Source organism: Myxine glutinosa, chromosome 2, assembly GCF_964187855.1.
Source record: "Myxine glutinosa chromosome 2, kmMyxGlut1.1, whole genome shotgun sequence".
NCBI classification, from domain to species: domain Eukaryota; kingdom Metazoa; phylum Chordata; class Myxini; order Myxiniformes; family Myxinidae; genus Myxine; species Myxine glutinosa.
Genome location: NC_136262.1, coordinates 198,354,679 through 198,374,898, shown reverse-complemented (window position 1 = coordinate 198,374,898; position 20,220 = coordinate 198,354,679). Strand labels below are relative to the sequence as shown.

The 20,220-nt window shown below is 44.3% G+C and overlaps 2 protein-coding genes across 4 annotated transcripts in view; one reads left to right on the top strand and one right to left on the bottom strand.

Moving 5' to 3' along the window:
- The window catches only part of EIF2AK3 (eukaryotic translation initiation factor 2 alpha kinase 3), an 82,405-nt gene extending 62,857 nt beyond the window's left edge, over window positions 1-19,548 (top strand). For all 3 annotated transcript variants that reach the window (XM_068106491.2, XM_068106489.2, XM_068106492.2), the window contains 8 exons: window positions 657-779; window positions 1,079-1,228; window positions 12,027-12,458; window positions 15,510-15,840; window positions 17,199-17,369; window positions 18,009-18,110; window positions 18,220-18,282; window positions 18,374-19,548. In XM_068106491.2, the coding sequence (XP_067962592.2) occupies window positions 657-779; window positions 1,079-1,228; window positions 12,027-12,458; window positions 15,510-15,840; window positions 17,199-17,369; window positions 18,009-18,110; window positions 18,220-18,282; window positions 18,374-18,547 (1,546 nt within the window). In that variant the 3' untranslated portion in view covers window positions 18,548-19,548. The remainder of the gene's footprint in view (window positions 1-656; window positions 780-1,078; window positions 1,229-12,026; window positions 12,459-15,509; window positions 15,841-17,198; window positions 17,370-18,008; window positions 18,111-18,219; window positions 18,283-18,373) is intronic.
- The window catches only part of ST3GAL5 (ST3 beta-galactoside alpha-2,3-sialyltransferase 5), a 1,112,943-nt gene that overhangs the window by 168,005 nt on the left and 924,718 nt on the right, over window positions 1-20,220 (bottom strand). The gene's annotated exons all lie outside the window — the stretch shown is intronic.

The window sequence follows — 20,220 nt, the reverse complement described above, 5'->3', positions numbered from 1 at the left end:
ATCTGGGATTTATGGTAGTGGCCAGACAGAAGCCTCTCCTCAGTGCAAGACACATGAAATCCTGCTTGGAGTTTGCAAAAAAGCACCTAAAGGACTCTCAGACTGTGAGAAACAAGATTCTGTGGGCTTCCCCAGATCTGTGCCTCGACACAATCCTGTCTCTGAGCTCTGCAGGCAGTTCCTTCGACCTCATGGCTTGGTTTTTGCTCTGATATGCATAGTCAGCTGTGAGACCGTATATAGACAGGTGTGTGCCTTTCCAAATCATGTCCAATCAATTCAATTTACCACAGGTGGACTCCAATCAAGGTGTAGAAACATCTCAAAGATGATCAAGAGAAATGGCAGGCACCTGAGCTAAATTTCAAGTGTCATAGCAAAGGGTCTGAATACTTATGTAAATGTGATATTTCAGTTTTTGCTTTTTAATAAATTTGCAAAACTTTCTAAAATCCTGTTTTCTCTTTGTCATTATGGGGTATTGAGTGTAAATTGATGAGGGAAAAAAATGAATTTAAACGATTTCAGCATAAGGCTGCAACATAACAAAATGTGAAAAAAGTGAAGGGGTCTGAATACTTTCTGAATACACTGTATGGTATGATTTCTCCAGCCAAACAGTTAAATCACTTTGGGGTGATGCGTGTGTTCATCAGGTACCTAATGGACTTCGAGCATCTGCAGTGTCTGGGCCGTGGTGGTTTTGGGGTGGTTTTTGAAGCCATAAACAAAGTGGATGACTGCCATTACGCCATCAAACGAATCCGCCTGCCCAACAGGTGAAATTGCCTTCTGGCTTGTAATGCTCAACACACTGTGGTTAATTCCCTCGGTTTCATTTTCGTCAGTTATTTCCAGTCGCATTTTATTTATTTATTTCCCCCTCTGTACATAATCAAATGGTGAATTGATGACCTGGTTGAAATTCCCACCTGAACATAATCCCCTTAGATGACGGTTGACGGACAAAAATTGAATGTGTAATGCAATTGAAATGCGCTCTTTGACAGACTTTGGCACAGGAGGCAATAAAGTATAATTTGGTCAATTGTGTGTCATCATTGCGGGGAACTAACAGGCCATACGCACGTGAGAAGGTGTTGCGAGAAGTAAAAGCCTTAGCGAAGCTTGAACATCCTGGTGTAGTTCGCTACTTCAACGCCTGGATGGAGTCTCCTTCTCTGAGCTGGCAGGAGGAGCATGACAGACATTGGATCGGGGATTGCAGGTCAGTGTGTTCTTGTATGATTAAGGCAGCACGTGTAATGTTGACTGCATGTGACTGTCCTGTAAGCCAATCATTATATGCCCTTACACTGCAAATCTTTATATAATCAGAGAGAAACAACAATTTGCACCGCGAAGTTGATGAGGTTTTTAAAGTACTGTATTGTTTGTTGATACTTGTCTTGCACCTCATCGTCTGCCTCCACCTTTGGGGTTTCACCTCACCCACTCAATGCTGGGTTTCACCTTACCCAACCATTATTATTCATAATTTGGACAGCGGTGTTAAGAGTAAGCTTTCCAAATTTGCAGATGGCACTAAGCTTTAAGTTTTATAACTCGGGAATAAATTATAAATCAAAATAGGTGGTGTTAACACTGTACAGAAATTTAATGAGGCCTCGTGTTGAATATTGTGTGTAGTTTTTGTCATCACATCTGCGGAAGGACGTAGCTGCTGTAGAGAGAGAGTTCAGTGCGAGGCTACTAGATTGTTTCCGGGCCCAGCTCGACTCAGCTATGCGGAGTGGCTTGAGGAGACAGGACCTTTATACATTATAAAGGAGGTAGTTATGAGGGGATATGATAGATATGTTGACGATAATGAAGGATATAGATAAAACAAGCATTCTGAGTATTGCGCTGCAATACATGTCCCCTACCGGCAGTCTGTCGTCTGGAAAACTGTTGGGGGAAATTACCAAAGTTCAAAGTGCAATAACTTTGTCAAAAATGATCGAAACGTCGTGAAGTTCGAACTTGATCTGTAACTTATCATGAGGAAACGATGTGCCAAGTTTGAAATCATTAGCATTAAGAGTTTAGAAAAAAGTCCGGAAAACTGTTCTTTGCGTGACGGACTGACAGACTGACAGACGGAGGGACGGAGTGCAAACCTACAGTCCGCTCCGGTGTACACCGGTAGGGGACTAATAAGTGCAGAAGAGTTCATCAGAAGAATTTTTTTTTTTTTAAACGGCAAAAGATGAAACACAAAAATATTTCCATTTCCATTCAGCAATTTGGTGACGTCTCTGAACCTGCCATACTTTTCTCAGCCCCATTCCTCTCCCATCCCCACCAATGAAATTGCGTCGTTAGCTTTGACGGATTTATTTAATCTGGTGTTGGTGTAGCATAGGCATGATGGGCCAAATGGCCTCTTGCGTCAAAATTCCCTTATATTTCTTTTGTATTCAGCGCGTGACTGTAAGTAGCATCATCGGTTGAGGGGAGGGAGGTGGCTGTACCACGGCACTGATGCAGTGCCTCCCTGTAGGTTAGAGCAGGAATTTGTAATCTGGCCAGGGTGCTGGCGATAGCTCACCTACTCAAGGACTCGGTGGGATCATTAACGTCCAACTAATGCTTGCAGTTGGGAGGCCCAATTTAAAGTCCATCCAAAGGACAGCTCACACATTGATGCAGAATACCAGGCCGATGGCAGTTTATAGGTGGGATGAGATTCCAACCTAGGCTAAACAGCTCAGATGTGAGTGTACATGCCTCTCGGCTATCCTACCATCCTACTCCTTTGTGATGATTTAAACTGTCACCATTCTGAATGGCTGGTTACAGGTCCTGTGAAATCCAGGCATGGTATTGTTGCAAAAAACATCTGTGAAACATCAAGTCTCACTGAGTCAATCAGGAGATGTCATCAACAGGCTCACTCTCTTTCTCTCTTTTAAACGTCGTAATGTCAAAACCTTCCCATAATAAACCTTGTGTCTCACCATCTCCTCTTGGCTCATCAGATCATATGCTGGTGAAGCAGTCCATTTCAATGGGTCTCTGCCTTGAACCACTGCGGCATTGCAGGGTGTGTCAGATAAAGAAGGCAGATTGACCTGGTCTCCAATAAGCTCTTTAATTGACATATGTGGGAAAACTACATGCCCAAACCAGGAATCGAACCCAGGTCTCTGGTGAACCGCACCAGTGCTCTGCCATCTGAGCTATCTGGGTGACCTTGACCAAGCAATGCAATTTTCCCACACATACAGTCACGTGAAAAAGCAAGTACACCCCATGTAAAGTTTTGACTTTTTCAACATATTTCAACATACAGCTATTTGATCTTCATTTCAACAATATTGATAGATAAAGGTGATATAATATAACAAATATCATGAAACATTTACATTTTGTAGTCCATTGTATAATTTAAATAAACATAAATGCAAATTTCGCATGTGGAAAAAGTAAGTACACCCCTACATTTATTACCACTTCAAATACCTAAAATTAGAATCAGGTGCACCAGCTCAGGTGCAAATGGTTAGAACATCGTCAGAGAGGATCTTGGAGGAACGTGTCTTATTTAAACCTCAGACATTTAGTTTGGTTTGCTCTTTGTTGTTGAAGTGTGCGGCGCCACCAGGCCTAGATCAAAAGAGCTCTCTGAGGCCTTCAGAAAGAAGGTTATAGATGGGCTCTCTGAGGCCTTCAGAAAGAAGGTTATAGATGCCTACGATTCTAGGAAGGGATTTAAAAAGATCTCCAAACAATTTGAAATCAATCATTCGACTGTCGGGAAGATCATCTACAAGTGGAGAAGATTCCAAACAACTGCCAACTTGTTCAGGCCAGGCCGCCCCAGCAAGTTCAGCCCGAGAGCAGACCGCAAGATGCTGAAAGAAGTCTCTAAGAACCCCAGAATGTCATCACGGGACCTACAGGTAGCTCTTGCAACTGTTGATGTCAAACTGCATGGGTCTACCATTAGAAAGAGGCTGCACAAATTTGACATGGGAGGTGTGCCAGGAGGAAACCTTTGCTGTCCAGAAAGAACATCCGGGCAAGACTAAAGTTTGTCAATGAACACCGAGGCAAAGACCAGCACTTCTGGAACAATGTGCTCTGGACAGATGAGTCAAAGGTAGAGCTATTTGGCCACAGTACCAGAAGACATGTTTGGCGAAAACCAAAGACAGCATTTGACCACAAGAACCTGATACCAACTGTAAAGCATGGTGGTGGAAATATTATGGTTTCGGGCAGCTTTGCTGCATCAGGGCCTGGGCAGCTCACCATCATAGAATCCACTATGAATTCTTCACTGTACCAGAGGGTGCTTGAGTATAATGTGAGGCCATCTGTCAGAAAGTTGAAGCTCAACCGTAGGTGGACCTTCCAACATGACAATGACCCTAAACATACCAGTAAATCCACCAAAGAATGGCTGAAAAGAAAGAAATGGAGGGTTCTGGAATGGCCAAGTCAAAGCTCGGATCTAAATCCCATCGAGATGTTGTGGGGGGATTTGAAACGAGCTGTGCATGCAAGAAACCCCTCAAACATCGCACAGCTGAAAGAATTCTGCATGGAGGAGTGGGCAAATTTCTCCCAGTCGATGTCAGAGACTGGTAGACAGTTATAAGAAACTCCTACTTGAGGTTGTTTCTGCCAAAGGGGGCAATACCACCCATTAGAGCCAAGGTGTACTTACTTTTTCCACATGCGAAATTTGCATTTATGTTTATTTAAATTATACAATGGACTACAACATGTAAATGTTTCATGATATTTGTTATATTTTATCACCTTTATCTATCAATATTGTTGAAATGAAGATCAAATAGCTGTATGTTGAAATATGTTGAAAAAGTCAAAACTTTACATGGGGTGTACTTACTTTTTCACGTGACTGTATGATTGCCAATCTCTTCCGCCAATGCTTCTGGGGCACTTGCTGCCAACCATAGGAGCACCAACGGCCTGAACACGAGAGGGTCTACCTCCAATGGTGGGACAAATCCATGTCCGCTATTATAAACACCACTGGGGGCATAGAAGCACTTAAATGAATTAACAGGATTATAACGAATTAATTGACATATGTGGGAAATTTATTTTATTCTTTTTTCTTCTCTACCATCAGGTTCATCTTCGATCAACCCTTTGATTACTTCCTCCATCTTCAAAATTATGGTGGCAACTGGTTGAAACTGTCTCAGGGACATGCTGTTCCTCAGTAAATTAATCATGGAAGGAATCACAACAGACACAGCTCGTGATTCAGGGAAATGCTTAAATTGTGTTTTTGCTGAAAAAGCTTTTGTTCCCAACTCATTCTGGCCTGTTACATATTTTTCTTCCTCTACAGACGACCTGAATTAAGTGGGCTTCTCACCTGCAAGTGTGGAAGCATCTGCCCAACTTTAACTGTCATCTGCAACTGCTCTTGATAGCATCAGTGCACCCATCCTCAAAATATGGGCATCTCAACTAGCTGGTTCTCTTTCATTACTCTTTTGCATGTCCTTCTTGGATGGTTTCCCTCTCTCACTATTGAAGGTGTCTTAATTAGAATGTTTCTATTCGAAAGAAAGGTGCCATGATGGACCCTGTGAGCTATGACTAGTAAGCCTTCTTCCCATAATGAGCAAATGATTAGAACAGATACTCTCAGTAGAACTCGAGGCATATCCTTTCTCCAACTCTCATATTAGATCAACAATTGTGGTTCTGTTATGGCCAGTCAAACTTAGTTTTTCTCATTCTGCGAACTCAGCAATGGATGGATACTCTGAACCTCGAGTAATAGGTGAGAGTATGTCCTTGGTTTCACCCCAAGTGGTTTTGAGCATTTGACACCGTCTGAGACGTAACCCTGATTATTCATCTGCTATTCTCTCCTTGAGAGGTGGTTTTTATTCTGGTGGTGGTTTTTATTCTCTCCTTGACTGGCTGGTTGATTTTATTCATACGTTCGAACTTTCTTGACAACCATTCTGTCATGACCTTTCTTGAGTCGATCACATATCCAATTTGGCTTCCAGGGCAGGGAGCCACCTTGGCATCATCTGCCCAGACCTGTCATTTTTCAGCTGCTCTGAACTCCTTGGTGCACAAAGCTGTCATCCACAGTGCCATGGGGAATGGATGTCCTCTGTGGGTTAGTGCTGCCAGATCTCACCTTATGCCCCCGGAAATGGTGGAATCCAAGTCCCTGAGGCTAATAGGATATTCCTCAACAGGAGGCTGAGGTGCAATGCATACTATCTTCTCATTCCAGATAGGTTGGTCGCCGAGCAGTTTCCTATCGTCTCATTTCATGTCTCGCTCCACCTGTTCAGCAATTTATCCTGCCAGAGCCCGACCAGGCTACACTCACTCAGCAATTAACCCATTTATTGAAGCCTTCCCACATCCCAGCCAATTGCTCCACTGTGTTTTTGTCCCTCTTCTTTCAACTGTGGAATCATGTCTTGAAGTCTGTCAAACCATGTAGATTCTTTTCTCCATTCCTCAAATATGGCAAGCCTACACCATTTTTATGCCTCCGCCGATGAAGTCACCAGAGGCGATATGTTTTCGGGTTTTCCATCTATCCATCCATCCATCCGTCTGTCTGTCTGTCCATCCGTCTGTCCATCCGTCTGTCCATCCGTCTGTCCTTCCATCTGTCTGTCCATCTGTCTGTCTGTGATGTTTTCATTATCGTGCTAACTTGAGAACAGCCGAAGGGATCTTGGTCAAACTTGGTGTAGTTATGTATAATGAGGTAATGATGAACTGGTTAGATGTTGGGGTCATGAAGTCAAAGGCCAAAGGTCAGAGGTCATGTTAGGTAAAAATCCTGTTACCACGATAACTTGTGAACCAGTGATGGATTCTGACCAAAGTTGGTATATGTATTATGATGCAAAGATGAACTCATTTGATTTTGGGGTCGAGAGGTCAAAGGTCAAATTCTATAATAGGTTTATAACTTGAGAATGGCTGAATGGATTGAATTCAAACTTGGCACAGGTATGTATATTGTATAATGCTGTAAAGATCAACTGATTCGATTTTGGAGTCAAAGGTTAAATGTCATACGTTCCGCCAGGTAAAAAATTCTGTTACTGAGCTAAATTGTGAACCAGTCATGGGATTTTCACCGAGCTTGGTATAATTTTATCTGATGATACAACGATAAACTGATTCGTGTTTGGGGTCAAGAGGTCAAAGATCATGTTAAGTTACAATTATTTCGTTACCGTGATAACTTAAAACGGCCAAAGGGATCTAAGTCAAACTTGGTACAGGTATGTATAATGATGCAAATATGAACTGATTCAATTTTGGGGTCCAGAGGTCAAAGCTCAGAGGTCATGTTAATTCAAAATTATGTTGCCATGCCAACTTGTGAATAGGTAATCGGATTTTGAACAAACTTGGTATAAGTAGATATGCTGCAAATAGTGGGGGGGCCAATGTTTTCCCGTTGAATTCAAATGTTAATTTGTGGACACTGGTTGGGTTGTCTTTAGGGATGATAGAAGTTGTAGAAAAAATATGTCTCCATTTTTTTCAAGTTCTTTATAGCGGCCATTTTGGATTATCAAAATGGCGTTTGTTGAAAACCGAAATTGTCATTATCTTGGCTTCTAAATGACCTAGAGTGTTAATTTTGGTGTCCAAATGTACATATTTGCGGATACTTAATCCAATAAACACACATTTATACACCTACATATGATCAAAAGGGTTCTTATGGCAGCCATCTTGGATTTTCACGCACTTATGCCAACACATATATATATTTTTTTACACATACATATACATATATATACACATATATATATATATGCACTTATGCCCAGACTGTGGTTGATAGGTCGTGGTGCTCCTTGCGTGTAGCTGATTGTGAGCCAGCCATCTGACGGGCTTCTTCAGCAAGCCTACTCAGCTCTGGTGCTGTCAGAAAGAACCTTTCGCGGGCACTGGCATTCTGGGTAATGCCCACAATACCCCCTGTCACCTTCATGATCCTGTTGATGTGCTCCAGTGCATGGTCCACACCTACAGCACAGAAGGGGATTTCATTCTTATGGACACTGAAGTTCCCATCCATGAACTCTTGGTAGATCCCTGGATCTGTCATCTTCAGGGCCTTCATCTCTGCAAGGTACCGGGGAGTCAGCCTGGCATATTTCTGTTTGTCATGTGCAAAGAAGTATATGCACATCTCATCCAGTGAAGACAGGTGAAGCTCAAATTGTCCATCACGGGTGGCACGGATGAATGTGTATATCAGCATTATCATCCGCATGTAGCGTCGCACAAACTTGAACAGTGGACTCTTGGCTTCTTTCCTCTCATCAAACTTTGCCATGGCCTCCAGGACTTCGTTTGACTCGAGGACAGCTAGCATGTTGTTCTGCGCGCTTGTCATCTCCTCTCGGTTGTGTAGATGACAGCTCTGGGCAACCTGTTGTGCTGACTGGGTACATGGGCCCCTCAGATGGGGATGCTCTTGGAAGAATTCGTCCACATAGAGGTCGAAGAGGGCTTGGACAGTGGTGATGTGGGCCTCCAAAGCCCTCTTCATGTGCTTGGCTTCCAGTATTTGTCTGGTCGTTGTTGGGCCATAGATATCAGCCTCAGACCAAGCCTCGTCAAGACCACTGTCCTCTATGGCATTCCCAGCAGCCCTCAGTGCAGCCATCACAGTGTGCATCTCCCCTAGTCGCAGTACCCACTTGCCTTTGCAGTCATCTCTGGTCATCTCCAGCTGTTTGGCTCGCTCATACAGGGCCATGTCTAAGGTGATCACTGTCTTCCTATCGGGACCCATGACCATGCAGTTGATTTGCTGTGTCTGTTTCAAGACTGTTATCAGTGTTTGCCATTCATGGGCTGGTGCTGCTACCAATGGCAGGGCGTTGACCTCTGTCAGAGGCTTCGAAGAGGAGAGCAGTGAGTTGTAGGCTGTCCAAGTTGGGATATCGTGATGCTTGATCCTACTGCCAGGTGGTTGTTTTGGATCGTGGACGAGTGACCCAACAGGGTCAGCATGCTGGGGTTCTGCAGCTTGCAGCTGGTCATCTGGTGGGATGATGTCGTCTTGTACGTCCTCAGCTTCAGCTGTTCGCATGATTGTGCGTGAAAGTAGCCACACTGTGTCCGTCGCAGAGTACGGCTTGGTGACATCTGGGTTTGACCGTGTCTTGAAGCTATATGTGGTACCTGTGGCAGATTGTTTGTTTGGTGCTTGGCAAGGAACAAAGTCTGGAGCAGTCAGAACCTTGAGTGAGCGGTGTCTGGCCTTTCGGTCATGTAGTGTCAGTGTTCTATGTTCATCTGTGGAGGGTGCATGTTCCCGTCGTTGGTAGAGTGCCCAGGCTGTAGCATGGAGTGTCCGCTTCCCATCAGGTGTGTCTTCATTGAAGTCACTGTTGTCCACTGCAAAGAAGACAAACGTCCCTATGCGCATGGTTCTTGGAAAGTATACACCCTGTTCTGTCGTAGACTCTATGACTGAGTTGGCCAGCTGTGTCTCCAACCGCAAGATCCGACTATAATCAACAGACAGACCGAACCCATGCAGGAAATCCAGAAGCTTCTTGTTTCTGGTGGACTGATGGACTACAATGGCAACGGCAAGCTGCTGTGGCCATTCTAAGCGATGGCGGAATGGTGCATCTGGCTCTTTGGGCTTGTACGTGACTTGGCGTTTTGACTTGTAGCCGTACATGATGTTCTGACTGATGGTTATAACATCTCGATGAATAGTGGCTGAGCGCATAGTCTCTGGCTCAATGCTCGTGGCTGGTCCTTCCAGTAGCCAGCGGAGGAAAGCATAGAGTACTTTGGGTACATGCTTTTCAGCATCATCAGTGTTCATTTCTCCTTCAAATTGCCATGGGTGCTTGTTCTGACAATCAATGGCACTGCGGAGAACAGAGGCACTCTCAAACAGTTGTTCGATGTTTTTTTCATTTGTCTTCGTCATTGCATCTTCGACAGCTGCATCACGCACGGCAGTGGAGAATACACAGTCTGACTCGTTTCGACGTTTTGGTTTCATGAAGTGAACGTCATCAATGTGAGAGTTTATTTTCTCCTTCATGCCTTGGGTAGTAGGTGATGGGACATTGTGCACACCATTATTGTCAAGAATCCTGGAGTAAACCGACTTCAGGTCAGACATGTTGAGAATTTCACCAGCTTGGAGTAGAGAGCGAACAAGGCTGACAAACTCAATGTCTGCGGCTATTTTGATAACATTAGTTTCTTGCAGTATGTGTTCTTTGTCATCACTTGATGTCCCACTCTTGGGAGCACGTTGGACATTCTGCACCCAGCATGGGAGATGATACTTGACGTCGATCGCATGAGCATCATGTGCACTGATGGCAGCACTCAGCTGAACTTTCCACTTGTGGTTGCTGCCTTCTTCAACAGCTTTCTTCAGCTGTTTACCTGCGTTGAACGTGCATACAACATGTACACTTTCCTTAGTGACCTCTTGACAGAAGAAACAAAGGTCTCTGTTGAATGGAGTTGATGATGAACGTGTGAAGCGAAGAGTCTCGTCTTGCGTAGAACCTGAGGTACTTGCAGCGGCAGGTGCAGAAGAAGGACGTCCACACCTCTTATGAAGATGCTGGGTGTCGCCATGTTCGCAGGCTTTCTGGTGGCGAACTCTAGCACGCTCCAGGTGAGCAGTGTTGCATGTAGATCCATAACATGCCCGGTGCCACTTTGCTTTATTGTTCCTCAAGTCAGTGGCAGTGAAACAGCTTAATCGTTCGCTGATCTGTTTGAAGTCGGCATCACCATATCGTGCCCTCTCCTGGATGAACTGGAGAAACTTTGCATATGAGCCCAGTGCTGGCTCAGTCACTAGTGCACCTTGGGGATCCTGGCACTGAATGCAAAGTGTGAAATCAGTTTCTTTCTTGGTTTTCTTGCTTTTTGGCTCCATCATAGCTCAGGGTCACGAATCTGGAACATACAAATAACAAATAACAATTAAGATAGATGTGCATTAAGTTAGATTTTGGACACTGGTTCGGCTGTGCCATAAAAACCTATTTTTATCCCTTGTAGGTTATTAAAGAAGGTTTCATTCAATTCTCTATCCCCAAAAATGTACAACTGGACACCAGAATCGAAACTCTAGGTCATTTAGAAGCCAAGATAATGGAATTTTACGTTTTCGACATCCGCCATTTTGAAAATCCAAAATGGCCGCCATAAAGAACTTGAAACAATTGGAGACATATTTTTTCTAGAACTTATATCATCCCTAAAGACAGCCCAACCAGTGTCCAAAAATTAACAAGCAATTTCACCGGGCATTTCAATCTGCTACATTGGCCCCCCCACTAAAAGGTGAACTGATTGGATTATGGCATCAACAGATCAAAGGTCAGAGGTCATGTCATGTAAAAATGTGATAACTTGAGAACAGCTGAATGGATTTAAATCAAACTTGTTACAAGTATTATAATGATGAAGTAATGTGGGCAGAGGTATATCGGTCGACGTCGTGACGTCGAAGTGTCATTTTAGTTTATCTTTATTCCTAGTCCCGTTATTTTCCTTTTTTTTCCTGTCCACTCACACTTCCACATTTGCACTGTTTGCCAGCTTTTCCTCTCTGCTTATGCAGGTTCCTCGTCTACTTAGCCCACTCTGTTTCCTTGTCCTGTCTGTATATCCCTACTTTTTATGCTGTCTACGTATTCGTTCCTTTCTGTGACATTTATTCATCAACCTTGTATGCCAACTCCCTCTGCTCCATAGTCGTGTCAACATGACCCCTCTAAAATTCAGCTTTTCCATGAGCCTCAATCTCTTTTAAAGAACCAAACAATAAGTTAATCAGCACAAAGGATGGAAATGTTGTTATTTTCTGGTTGGATTTATTTGGTTAGGCTGTGCAGTCATTTCTTTTGTTAAATGTTTACTCATGCAGCCATATTTGCTGGATTCAATGGATATTTGTTTTCATAGGGAAGTATCGGTAACACATACCCTGTTAGTTAAGCCAGCTTAACGGCTTGTCTCTGTTCCTGTAGCTCTTTAGCTGTTTGGAGTAGTGGGAACCCTGTCGTGGAGAAACAACCCACGTCAGTTCGGCAGACGATGCAAGGACAGAGTTCTCACTCAATCATTTTGTCTGATGACAAGATTCCTGCTGTGTACAGCTCACCATTTCCAGCTACAGAGAGCGATCCATCATTGCAACAACTTGGTTGCCCACCATGCTACACCAAACAGCTCTCTGCATCAAATGGAGACAGCATGCTAATGGACAAAATGGGCACACGCCATAGCTTAAAGGAGGACTCGTTGAACTTCAATATTCTGGACTCTTCGGTTGTGAATAGGAGCGATTCGGACTCCCTCGAGATCGTCTTTGAAGACTCGAGACCTCCCGATGCGACGGAAGCAAGTGCCACTGGTGAAACATTTACTCAGCAAAGGCATGCGGGGAAAGGAAATGTACGGTAAGTTTGAAATTTGTTGAGCCGGTTTGAAACAGAACGTTTTGGTATTGGTCCTGATTATGTGGTGTCACCATAAGCTTGTGCGGATCACCACACTTGTCATGCAGTGATACCAGGTTCAAATGCTGTGTAAAGTGATATTATGGACATTGTGTCTTATTTCAATGTTTTTCACGTCACACTAAGTGGGCTGTCCAGATGGCCTAGGCCCGAGAGGTAAGCACATTTGTCTCTGGGCTGTCATAGTTGGGTTTGATTCTCAACCCAGCTATAAACTGAAATGCTGGTGTTTCACAGGCACAGTGAGGCATTTATATGTGTGCTGTCCCTCGGTGGGACGTTAACTCCTCAGTCACATTTGCTCTACGGCTAGGATACGGCGGCCGTACCCCCCCTAAATTGACAGAAACGTGCGGCAGCCGCAGAGTTTCTGAGGTGGCCGCAGGGTGGCCCTAGGGCATATGGCTATCTTTTACAGGCCGTAGGGGTCGCCGTGGAATTATAGCGCGGAGTTATAACTTTTTTCATTTCTAGGGTGGCCGTAGCAATTCGACAAGCCGTAGCCATGACGACGATATACATATGAAAAAGAACTGGTATATATACCCACTCGTTACCGTCCGTCTAGCCGCACGTTCGCCTTAGGGCCCCCCTGCGGTCGCCTTGCGGACACCTTGAGGCTACCTTGCGTCTGCCTTGAAAATTCTATGGCCGCCGCAGGGACGCCCCAAGGTCACCGTGCGACATCAAATCAAAGACCGTACGGCACCCCCACGTTTTCGGTCTCCACAATTTCTAAATACCCCGTGCGGCTACCCGATAAATAAAAACATATGTGACTGCTACATTGTGTGACCGTGGAAATACTGCGGCCGCCCTATAATTGCTAGTGGCCGTAGATTTTTTAGACCCTACGGCCGCCGAGCCAAATGTGACTGAAGCATTAGGTGGGTGTCCCCCATCTGCCAGCATTTTTTGGTGGATATTGAAGATCCCACGTTTTCATTCGTGAAGAGTTGGCAAGCTATTGCCGGCACCATGAACAAATTCCAAATTCCTTCCCAAACCTATGGGGATGCACTGCACAAGCATAACAGCCGTGCTCCCAGCTAATCGTGCAACCCGCAATCCCCATGTTGCAAACGAAAAGAAAGGGACGGGATACTATGTATTAAGTTGTGTTGATGGTCTTCTACATACTGCAATTTTTTTTTTTTTTTTTGTATACAAGATCGAGGCTCGTGTAAGAGCTAACATTAATGACAAAAAAAACAACTGACAAATAAGACATAATAAAGGGAGCGGGAGACAAGTTGGGGAGAGAGGGGAAAGCACACAAGTACAACATTTGAGAGCAGGGACATCGGGAGATATGTGGGAGGGTGAGGGCTTGGGGGGAGGGGTGGCGTGGAAAGGGGGATCGGGGGGTGGGAAAGGTAAAAAAACACATGGACACATCCAGGAAAGAAGTCGGTATTTCAGAAAAGTGGATCTGGGGTGATTTAACGGGGGTAGAAAAGATCAAGGTTTTGGAATTTTTTTTGTTTGTTTTTTTGTATACAAGATCGAGGCTCGTGAAAGAGCTAACATTAATCGCACAAGAACTCAAACCGACACATAAAACACAAAATAAGGGAGAGGTAGACAAGATGGGGAGAGAGGGGGAAGGACAAAAACACAACATTTGAGAGCAGGGACATTGAGAGAACTGTGGGAGGGAGAGGGCTTGGGGGGAGGTGGGAGAGGTATAAAACATATGGACACTGCAAGGACTTCCAGGAAAGAAGTTGGAATTTCAAAAAAGTGCATCTGGGGTGAATTAGCGGGGGTAGAAAAGATCAAGGTTTTGGATGGGGGAAGATAAGAGATGGTGGTGAACAGCTGTTTGAAAGACCTGGAGGGAGGAGTGGGATTGAAGGGAGTGGGGGAGTTTGTTCCAGAGGCGGGAGAAAATGGAAATGAAAGAGTGAAGGTGAACAGAGAACCTAGATTTTGGCAGTTTAACCATAAGAGGTTTGCAGGCAGATCTTCTGCGAACTGTAAGAATATTTGGGGGACATAGCACAGAGAGAGCTGGGGGAGCAAGGCCGGAGAGGAGTCGGTTGAAGAAAGAAAGACCACCAACCTGCCTGCGGTGAGTGAGTGAAAGGCCCTCGGAGTTAGCTTCATCGCAAGAGATTCCAATGATTCTGAAAGCTTTGGTTTCAACAGCGTGAAGACGAGCTAGGTGTGAGGCAGGTGCACCAGCCCAGAGGGGAGAGCAGTACTCCATTGAGCTGCGGATGAAAGCCTTGTATGTGGTGCGGAGCTCAGGTGTGCCAAGGAAGGACTTCGCACGGCGGAGGATGCCCAGTCGGCGACTGGCTTTGGAGGCCAGCTTGGAAATGTGGTTTTCCCAGGAAAGATCATGGCAGATAGTGAGACTCAAAAGCTTGAGTGACAGAACTTCTTGGAGAGGATTATTCAGAAAGTGGATGGGAGGGTTGTCCAGTCGGTCTTTTCGGAGAGACATAGTAAGAGTGTGAGATTTGTCAGGATTGAAAGACATGTTCCACTTGTTTGCCCAGTCTGTGATTTTGTCCAGGTCTGCAGAGAGTGAGGAGGCTGCAGACTGCCGATCTGAGGGATGAGGAATGGAGCGGCAGAGAGTGGAGTCATCAGCAAAGAGATAGAGAGGATTTTCAAGAGAGTCAGAGTACTTATGTCAATATGATCTTTCAGTTTTTTCTTTTTAATAAATTTGCGGAACTTTCTAAAATCCTGTTTTCTCTTTGTCAGTATGGGGTATTGAGTGTAGATTGATGAGGGAAAAAATGAATTCAAACGATTTCAGCATAAGGCTGCAACATAACAAAATGTGAAAAAAGTGAAGGGGTCTGAATACTTTCTGAATGCACTGTATATATATATATATATATATATATATATATATATATATATATATATATATATACATATATATCTGCTGGTTGGCACACAAGTTCCACCCTGAGCCTGATTGAGTGCAACTACGTGTATTAAATCGTGTTTTATGGCTGTCTTTTATTTCAGGAATTGTTCTTCTACGAGCCCGAACTGTTCCTCCCTCCTGCCAGCCGAGAGCGATGCAGTACCATCCACCGAGGCCTCTGAATGTCTGTTCAGCTCACTCTCGTATTCTGCGGATCAAAGGACAGATGTGCCATCCCCAAGCAGTAAGCAGCCCTGCCACTACCTCTACATACAGATGCAGCTTTGCCAAAAGGAGAACCTCAAGGATTGGTTGAACAGCCGCACACAGCTCGCAGACAGGCCAAGGTCTGAGTGCCTTGCCATATTCAGACAGATTGTCGGCACTGTTCACTTTTTGCACACATCTGGTCTCATGCATCGGGATTTGAAGGTATTGACCTGAAAATTTTGAATGTATACACTTACTGTACTTTTAGATTAATTATTTTTTATGAATCCACCCGAATCATCTTGATTATTAGTGTCATGGTGTCAGCAAGAGGTCATTCGCGGGGGAGATGAAGGTGGGGAGGGGGGCGGGAAGGGTGGGAGAGATGAGGTAGGGAGAAGTGATTGCTAATAATTGAGATATCAGTACCCAGCGATTTTGGGCAAAACAATGCAGAAATCAAGAAAATGACCAAATATCAAGACCTCAAAAATGAAGTGAAAAGATCGTGGAAGCTGCAGGTGATGAATGGAGCACCAGGAATGATAAAGGAGAACCTTACGGAGATCTTAAAAACCAACCCTGGGAATGTTATTGCAACTAAACTATAGTTGGAAATTGAAGGCCTTGAGGTGATCATTAGTTGGACATTAAAGGTCCCTTCTTCGAGATTAATACAATTAATATCAGCTACAATTGATAAAATGGATCCATCGCTCAGTGACGATCCTGAAAAGATCCCTCGGAACAAAACTTTCAGAAGAACAAAAACTCCACAGCTTGGTCCATGAATCGAGATCCCTTACCAAAACGGAGGTGGATATTTCGATCCCTGGGAGGATTCCGTTCGACTTTCTGAAACCAGAATGTGGAGATAACGACCAATGACACACACACCGGGTCTAGTGATGCTGATGGGCCAGGTTAACGGCCACGCCATCACATTTCCATCGCATGCAAATGGCCGCATGTGGAGGAGAAAACTGCCCGTGTATCAATGAAGCTGAACTGCTGCAAAAAAGCAAACATTAGTAAGAAAACAATTAATACAATTAATAACAGGCTTTTGGGCGACGATGGATCGTGTTGAGCACGACAGGAATACAACCGTGAACTGACAGGATGGCCTAGAGGTACGCACACTCACCTCTAAGCTGTCTAGTCTCAGTTTGAATCTTGGCCCAGCTGTAAACTGTCATCCCGGTGTTTCACAGGCAGGATGATTCATCAGCGTGTGTGCCTTCCCTTGAATAGATGTTAAACTTGGTGCCCTGTCTGCCGGCATTAGTTGGTGGACACTAAAGATCCCACAGTGTCCTCCGTGAAGTGTAGGCGAGCTATAGGCGGCACCCTGAACAAATTCCACATTCCTGCCTTGACAACTGCTGGGAAGGCAATGGAAAACCACCCACCACAATCGATGCCAAGAAACTGCTTCAGCAGCAGTGCGGCTCTGTAACAGAGCATGCATGGTACATCAGAATCAGAATACAATAATAATAATCGTAAACGATAAAAGGGTCTAAACGGTGGATTCAAACTGTAAATGGATTGATGACCTCTGTGGCATTTTCTTGCAGCCTTCCAACATATTTTTCTCACTGGACGGGGTTGTGAAAATAGGGGATTTTGGTTTGGTCACTGCAATGGATCATGAGGAAGATGAGAGCGATACCTCCCTTTCTTCTGCACCTGCGGAAGCTTCCCACACAGGCAGAGTCGGCACCACTCTATATATGAGCCCCGAACAGGTGTGTGATAGGACGGGAGCGTCAGGGGTGTAGGGCAGAGTCTGGCATAAGTTGCCTATCAAAAAGCCTCATGTTATATTTGTTATATTATATTATACCAGCAGGGCCAATTGGAAATTCCACATCATGTAAAATGTGACTTCAAGTCCTCTGTCATTGTGACCCCCTCTCCCAATCCAACCCCAAGCACTTAACCGCCCCCTGCCCCCCTCTACCCATCCCCAAGTCTTCAACCACTGTATAGACCTTAACACTGCATGGAGTATCGTGTTCTATGAACTCTATTTTATTTTTGCTCTGAATTTCAAAAACTCACAGCAGAGGTTAAAAGAGGAAAAAGTATTTTGCTTATTGAAATCATTAGTCTACATAATATGTACTCAACATTTTCAGCTCCAACCATGTTCATGTTTGGGAAGTCCCTTGAATTTGATTTGATGAAGCATTGCATTTTATAAGAATTTATACAGGAAATCAAAAATTTGAGAAATTCAATGCTGTACCGTACTTTGACTATCATGCAAAGGTAGTCAGGTGTACCAGATGGACTTTTATTTTTGTGAGCCGAGAGACTCGTATTGCATGGTTTCGTATGACCGTCGGCCATTTTGATTTTGACTTCAACGTCTTGCTTTCCAGCTTGCTGGCAAGGTGTATTCACACAAAGTAGATATCTACTCGATGGGCCTGATCCTCTTTGAACTGATGTGTCCATTCAGCACGCAGATGGAGAGGATTCAGGTGACGACGTGATCTACATGATGATGAAGAGTTCCATTCTTTGTCTAATCATTTTTGCAGCATGTCTAGACTCGTTGCAATTTTATCATATTATTTGTTTCCCTTCCAGACTCTCTCAGGTGCCAGGAAACACATATTTCCTGCACACTTTGTCGCCAGCAACCACGATGAGGTGAGCGTTTCCTCAGCCTACGTTATACGATGCAGACATATCCTGTGACCGTAGGTGACCCGTACAGGTGTTTGTACTGTGTTGTGTGCAGTATATTCTCGTAAAGGAACTGCTTTGCCACGACCCTGCATTGAGGCCGGAGGCCGAGCAGATTGCAGAGGCCTCTTCGCTTTCTTCACCACAGAATTCCTCGTTTGCCATTAGGCAGAGGCCTCGGACGTGGAGTGCTTCGGGAAGCAAGGCCCACTCCCCTTCGCTATCCTGACTCGAGCAAGCTCTTTGCTGAAAACGACCAACGGACAATTTTGGACATCGTTTTGTGTGTAAACATTCTTTGTTTACTTTTATATCAATACTTCTTCACATCCCAGACAATTGTACCTGTCAGTTTCATTTTGTGTCACTATAATAAGATAAAATAATGCTGTGGTGAAGGTAAACCAAGAACATTCAAATGTTGTCTTTTGTTTCAGCTGCGAGGTGGATCCGATTGAATATAACCACCTTTAGAGGCCATTTTTCCCCGCAAAGCGGGGGTTGGCCTTTTTCGGGAACCGTGGTTGTTGTTGTTTTTCGGTCCCCTTTTTGAAGCAATGTTTTACGGCCGGATGCCCTTCCTGACGCCAACCCGTTTTGCCGCCTTTAACGACAAACAGGGAATTACCAGTGAACTGGTACTCAATTAGCCGACCTCGGAAGGATGACAGGCTGAGTCAACCCCCCCTGGCGTTAATTCAGCGATCGACCGGGATTCGAACCCAGGATCCTTGGATCCTAAGCCGGCACCCTAGCCGCAAGCCCAACACCAGGGTTGAATGTCGATTGAATGTCATGCAAAAATTTTTAATTTTATTTATAGTTTATTTTTTATGTTGAGCCCAAAGGCTCGTCATACATACATGTGAGTCATTCTACGCGTTAAATATTTGAAGTCGAGGAGCAAATTGTTGACAGCATTTTCTGCTGCAGGTGATGCCACCAAGACAAATTGGTGTTCATATGCGAGCTGTAGCCTGGTTTGGTTAGCAATTAAAATCGCTTGTCGGGAACCATGTGCGTGATTTGGAAATGGTTTGCTCCCTCAACATAGCATGGCAATTTCACATTATGCATGTTCACTGAGATATTTGTAATTATCTGGTATTGCAAGATCACCCATTCATTCCGAAAGCATTCCTCATTTGATCTGTTCTAACATTCCCTATGAAAGTGCAATATTAAATGTGTCTGAAAAATACTTACTAAATAGAACACTGGGCAACTTCACTTGCATTGTCAACTTCTTGTTAAATCAACACCCTCACTCTTGATGAGTTGAGAACGTTTCCATTTTTCCTGGGCAGGTTGCTTCTCCAATGGGTAGTGTTTGATTCCAGATGACAAGGAAAATATTTTGCAAATGAGATCGGTAGTTATGGTTTTTGATGTCGTCCAAGCACAGGATTCTCAACTGTGGGTTGCAATGGGGTCATGTTTGGAATTGTCTTCAACTTTACACATACCCTTTAGTGGGTACTTGACCGCTGCTGGTTATTAGTCCCCTACCGGTGTACTGTACACCGGAGGGGACTATAGGTTTGCACTCCGTCCCTCCGTCTGACAGTCTGTCCGTCTGTCAGTCCGTCACGCAAGGAACAGTTTCCGGACTTTTTTTCTAAACTCTTAATGCTAATGATTTCAAACTTGGTACAAGGTTTCCACATGATAAGTTACAGATCAAGTTCGAACTTCACGACGTTTCGATCATTTTTGATAAAGTTATGGCACTTTGAACTTTTGTAATTTCCCCAACAGTTTTCCGGACGACAGACTGCCGGTAGGGGACATGTATTGCAGCGCAATACTCAGAATGCTTGTTGATGAAATCTTTGTGGTTGCAATTGTTTAAAAGTTGAGCTGTCGATGAGAAAATGACAAAAGGAAATGTAAAAAAAAAAA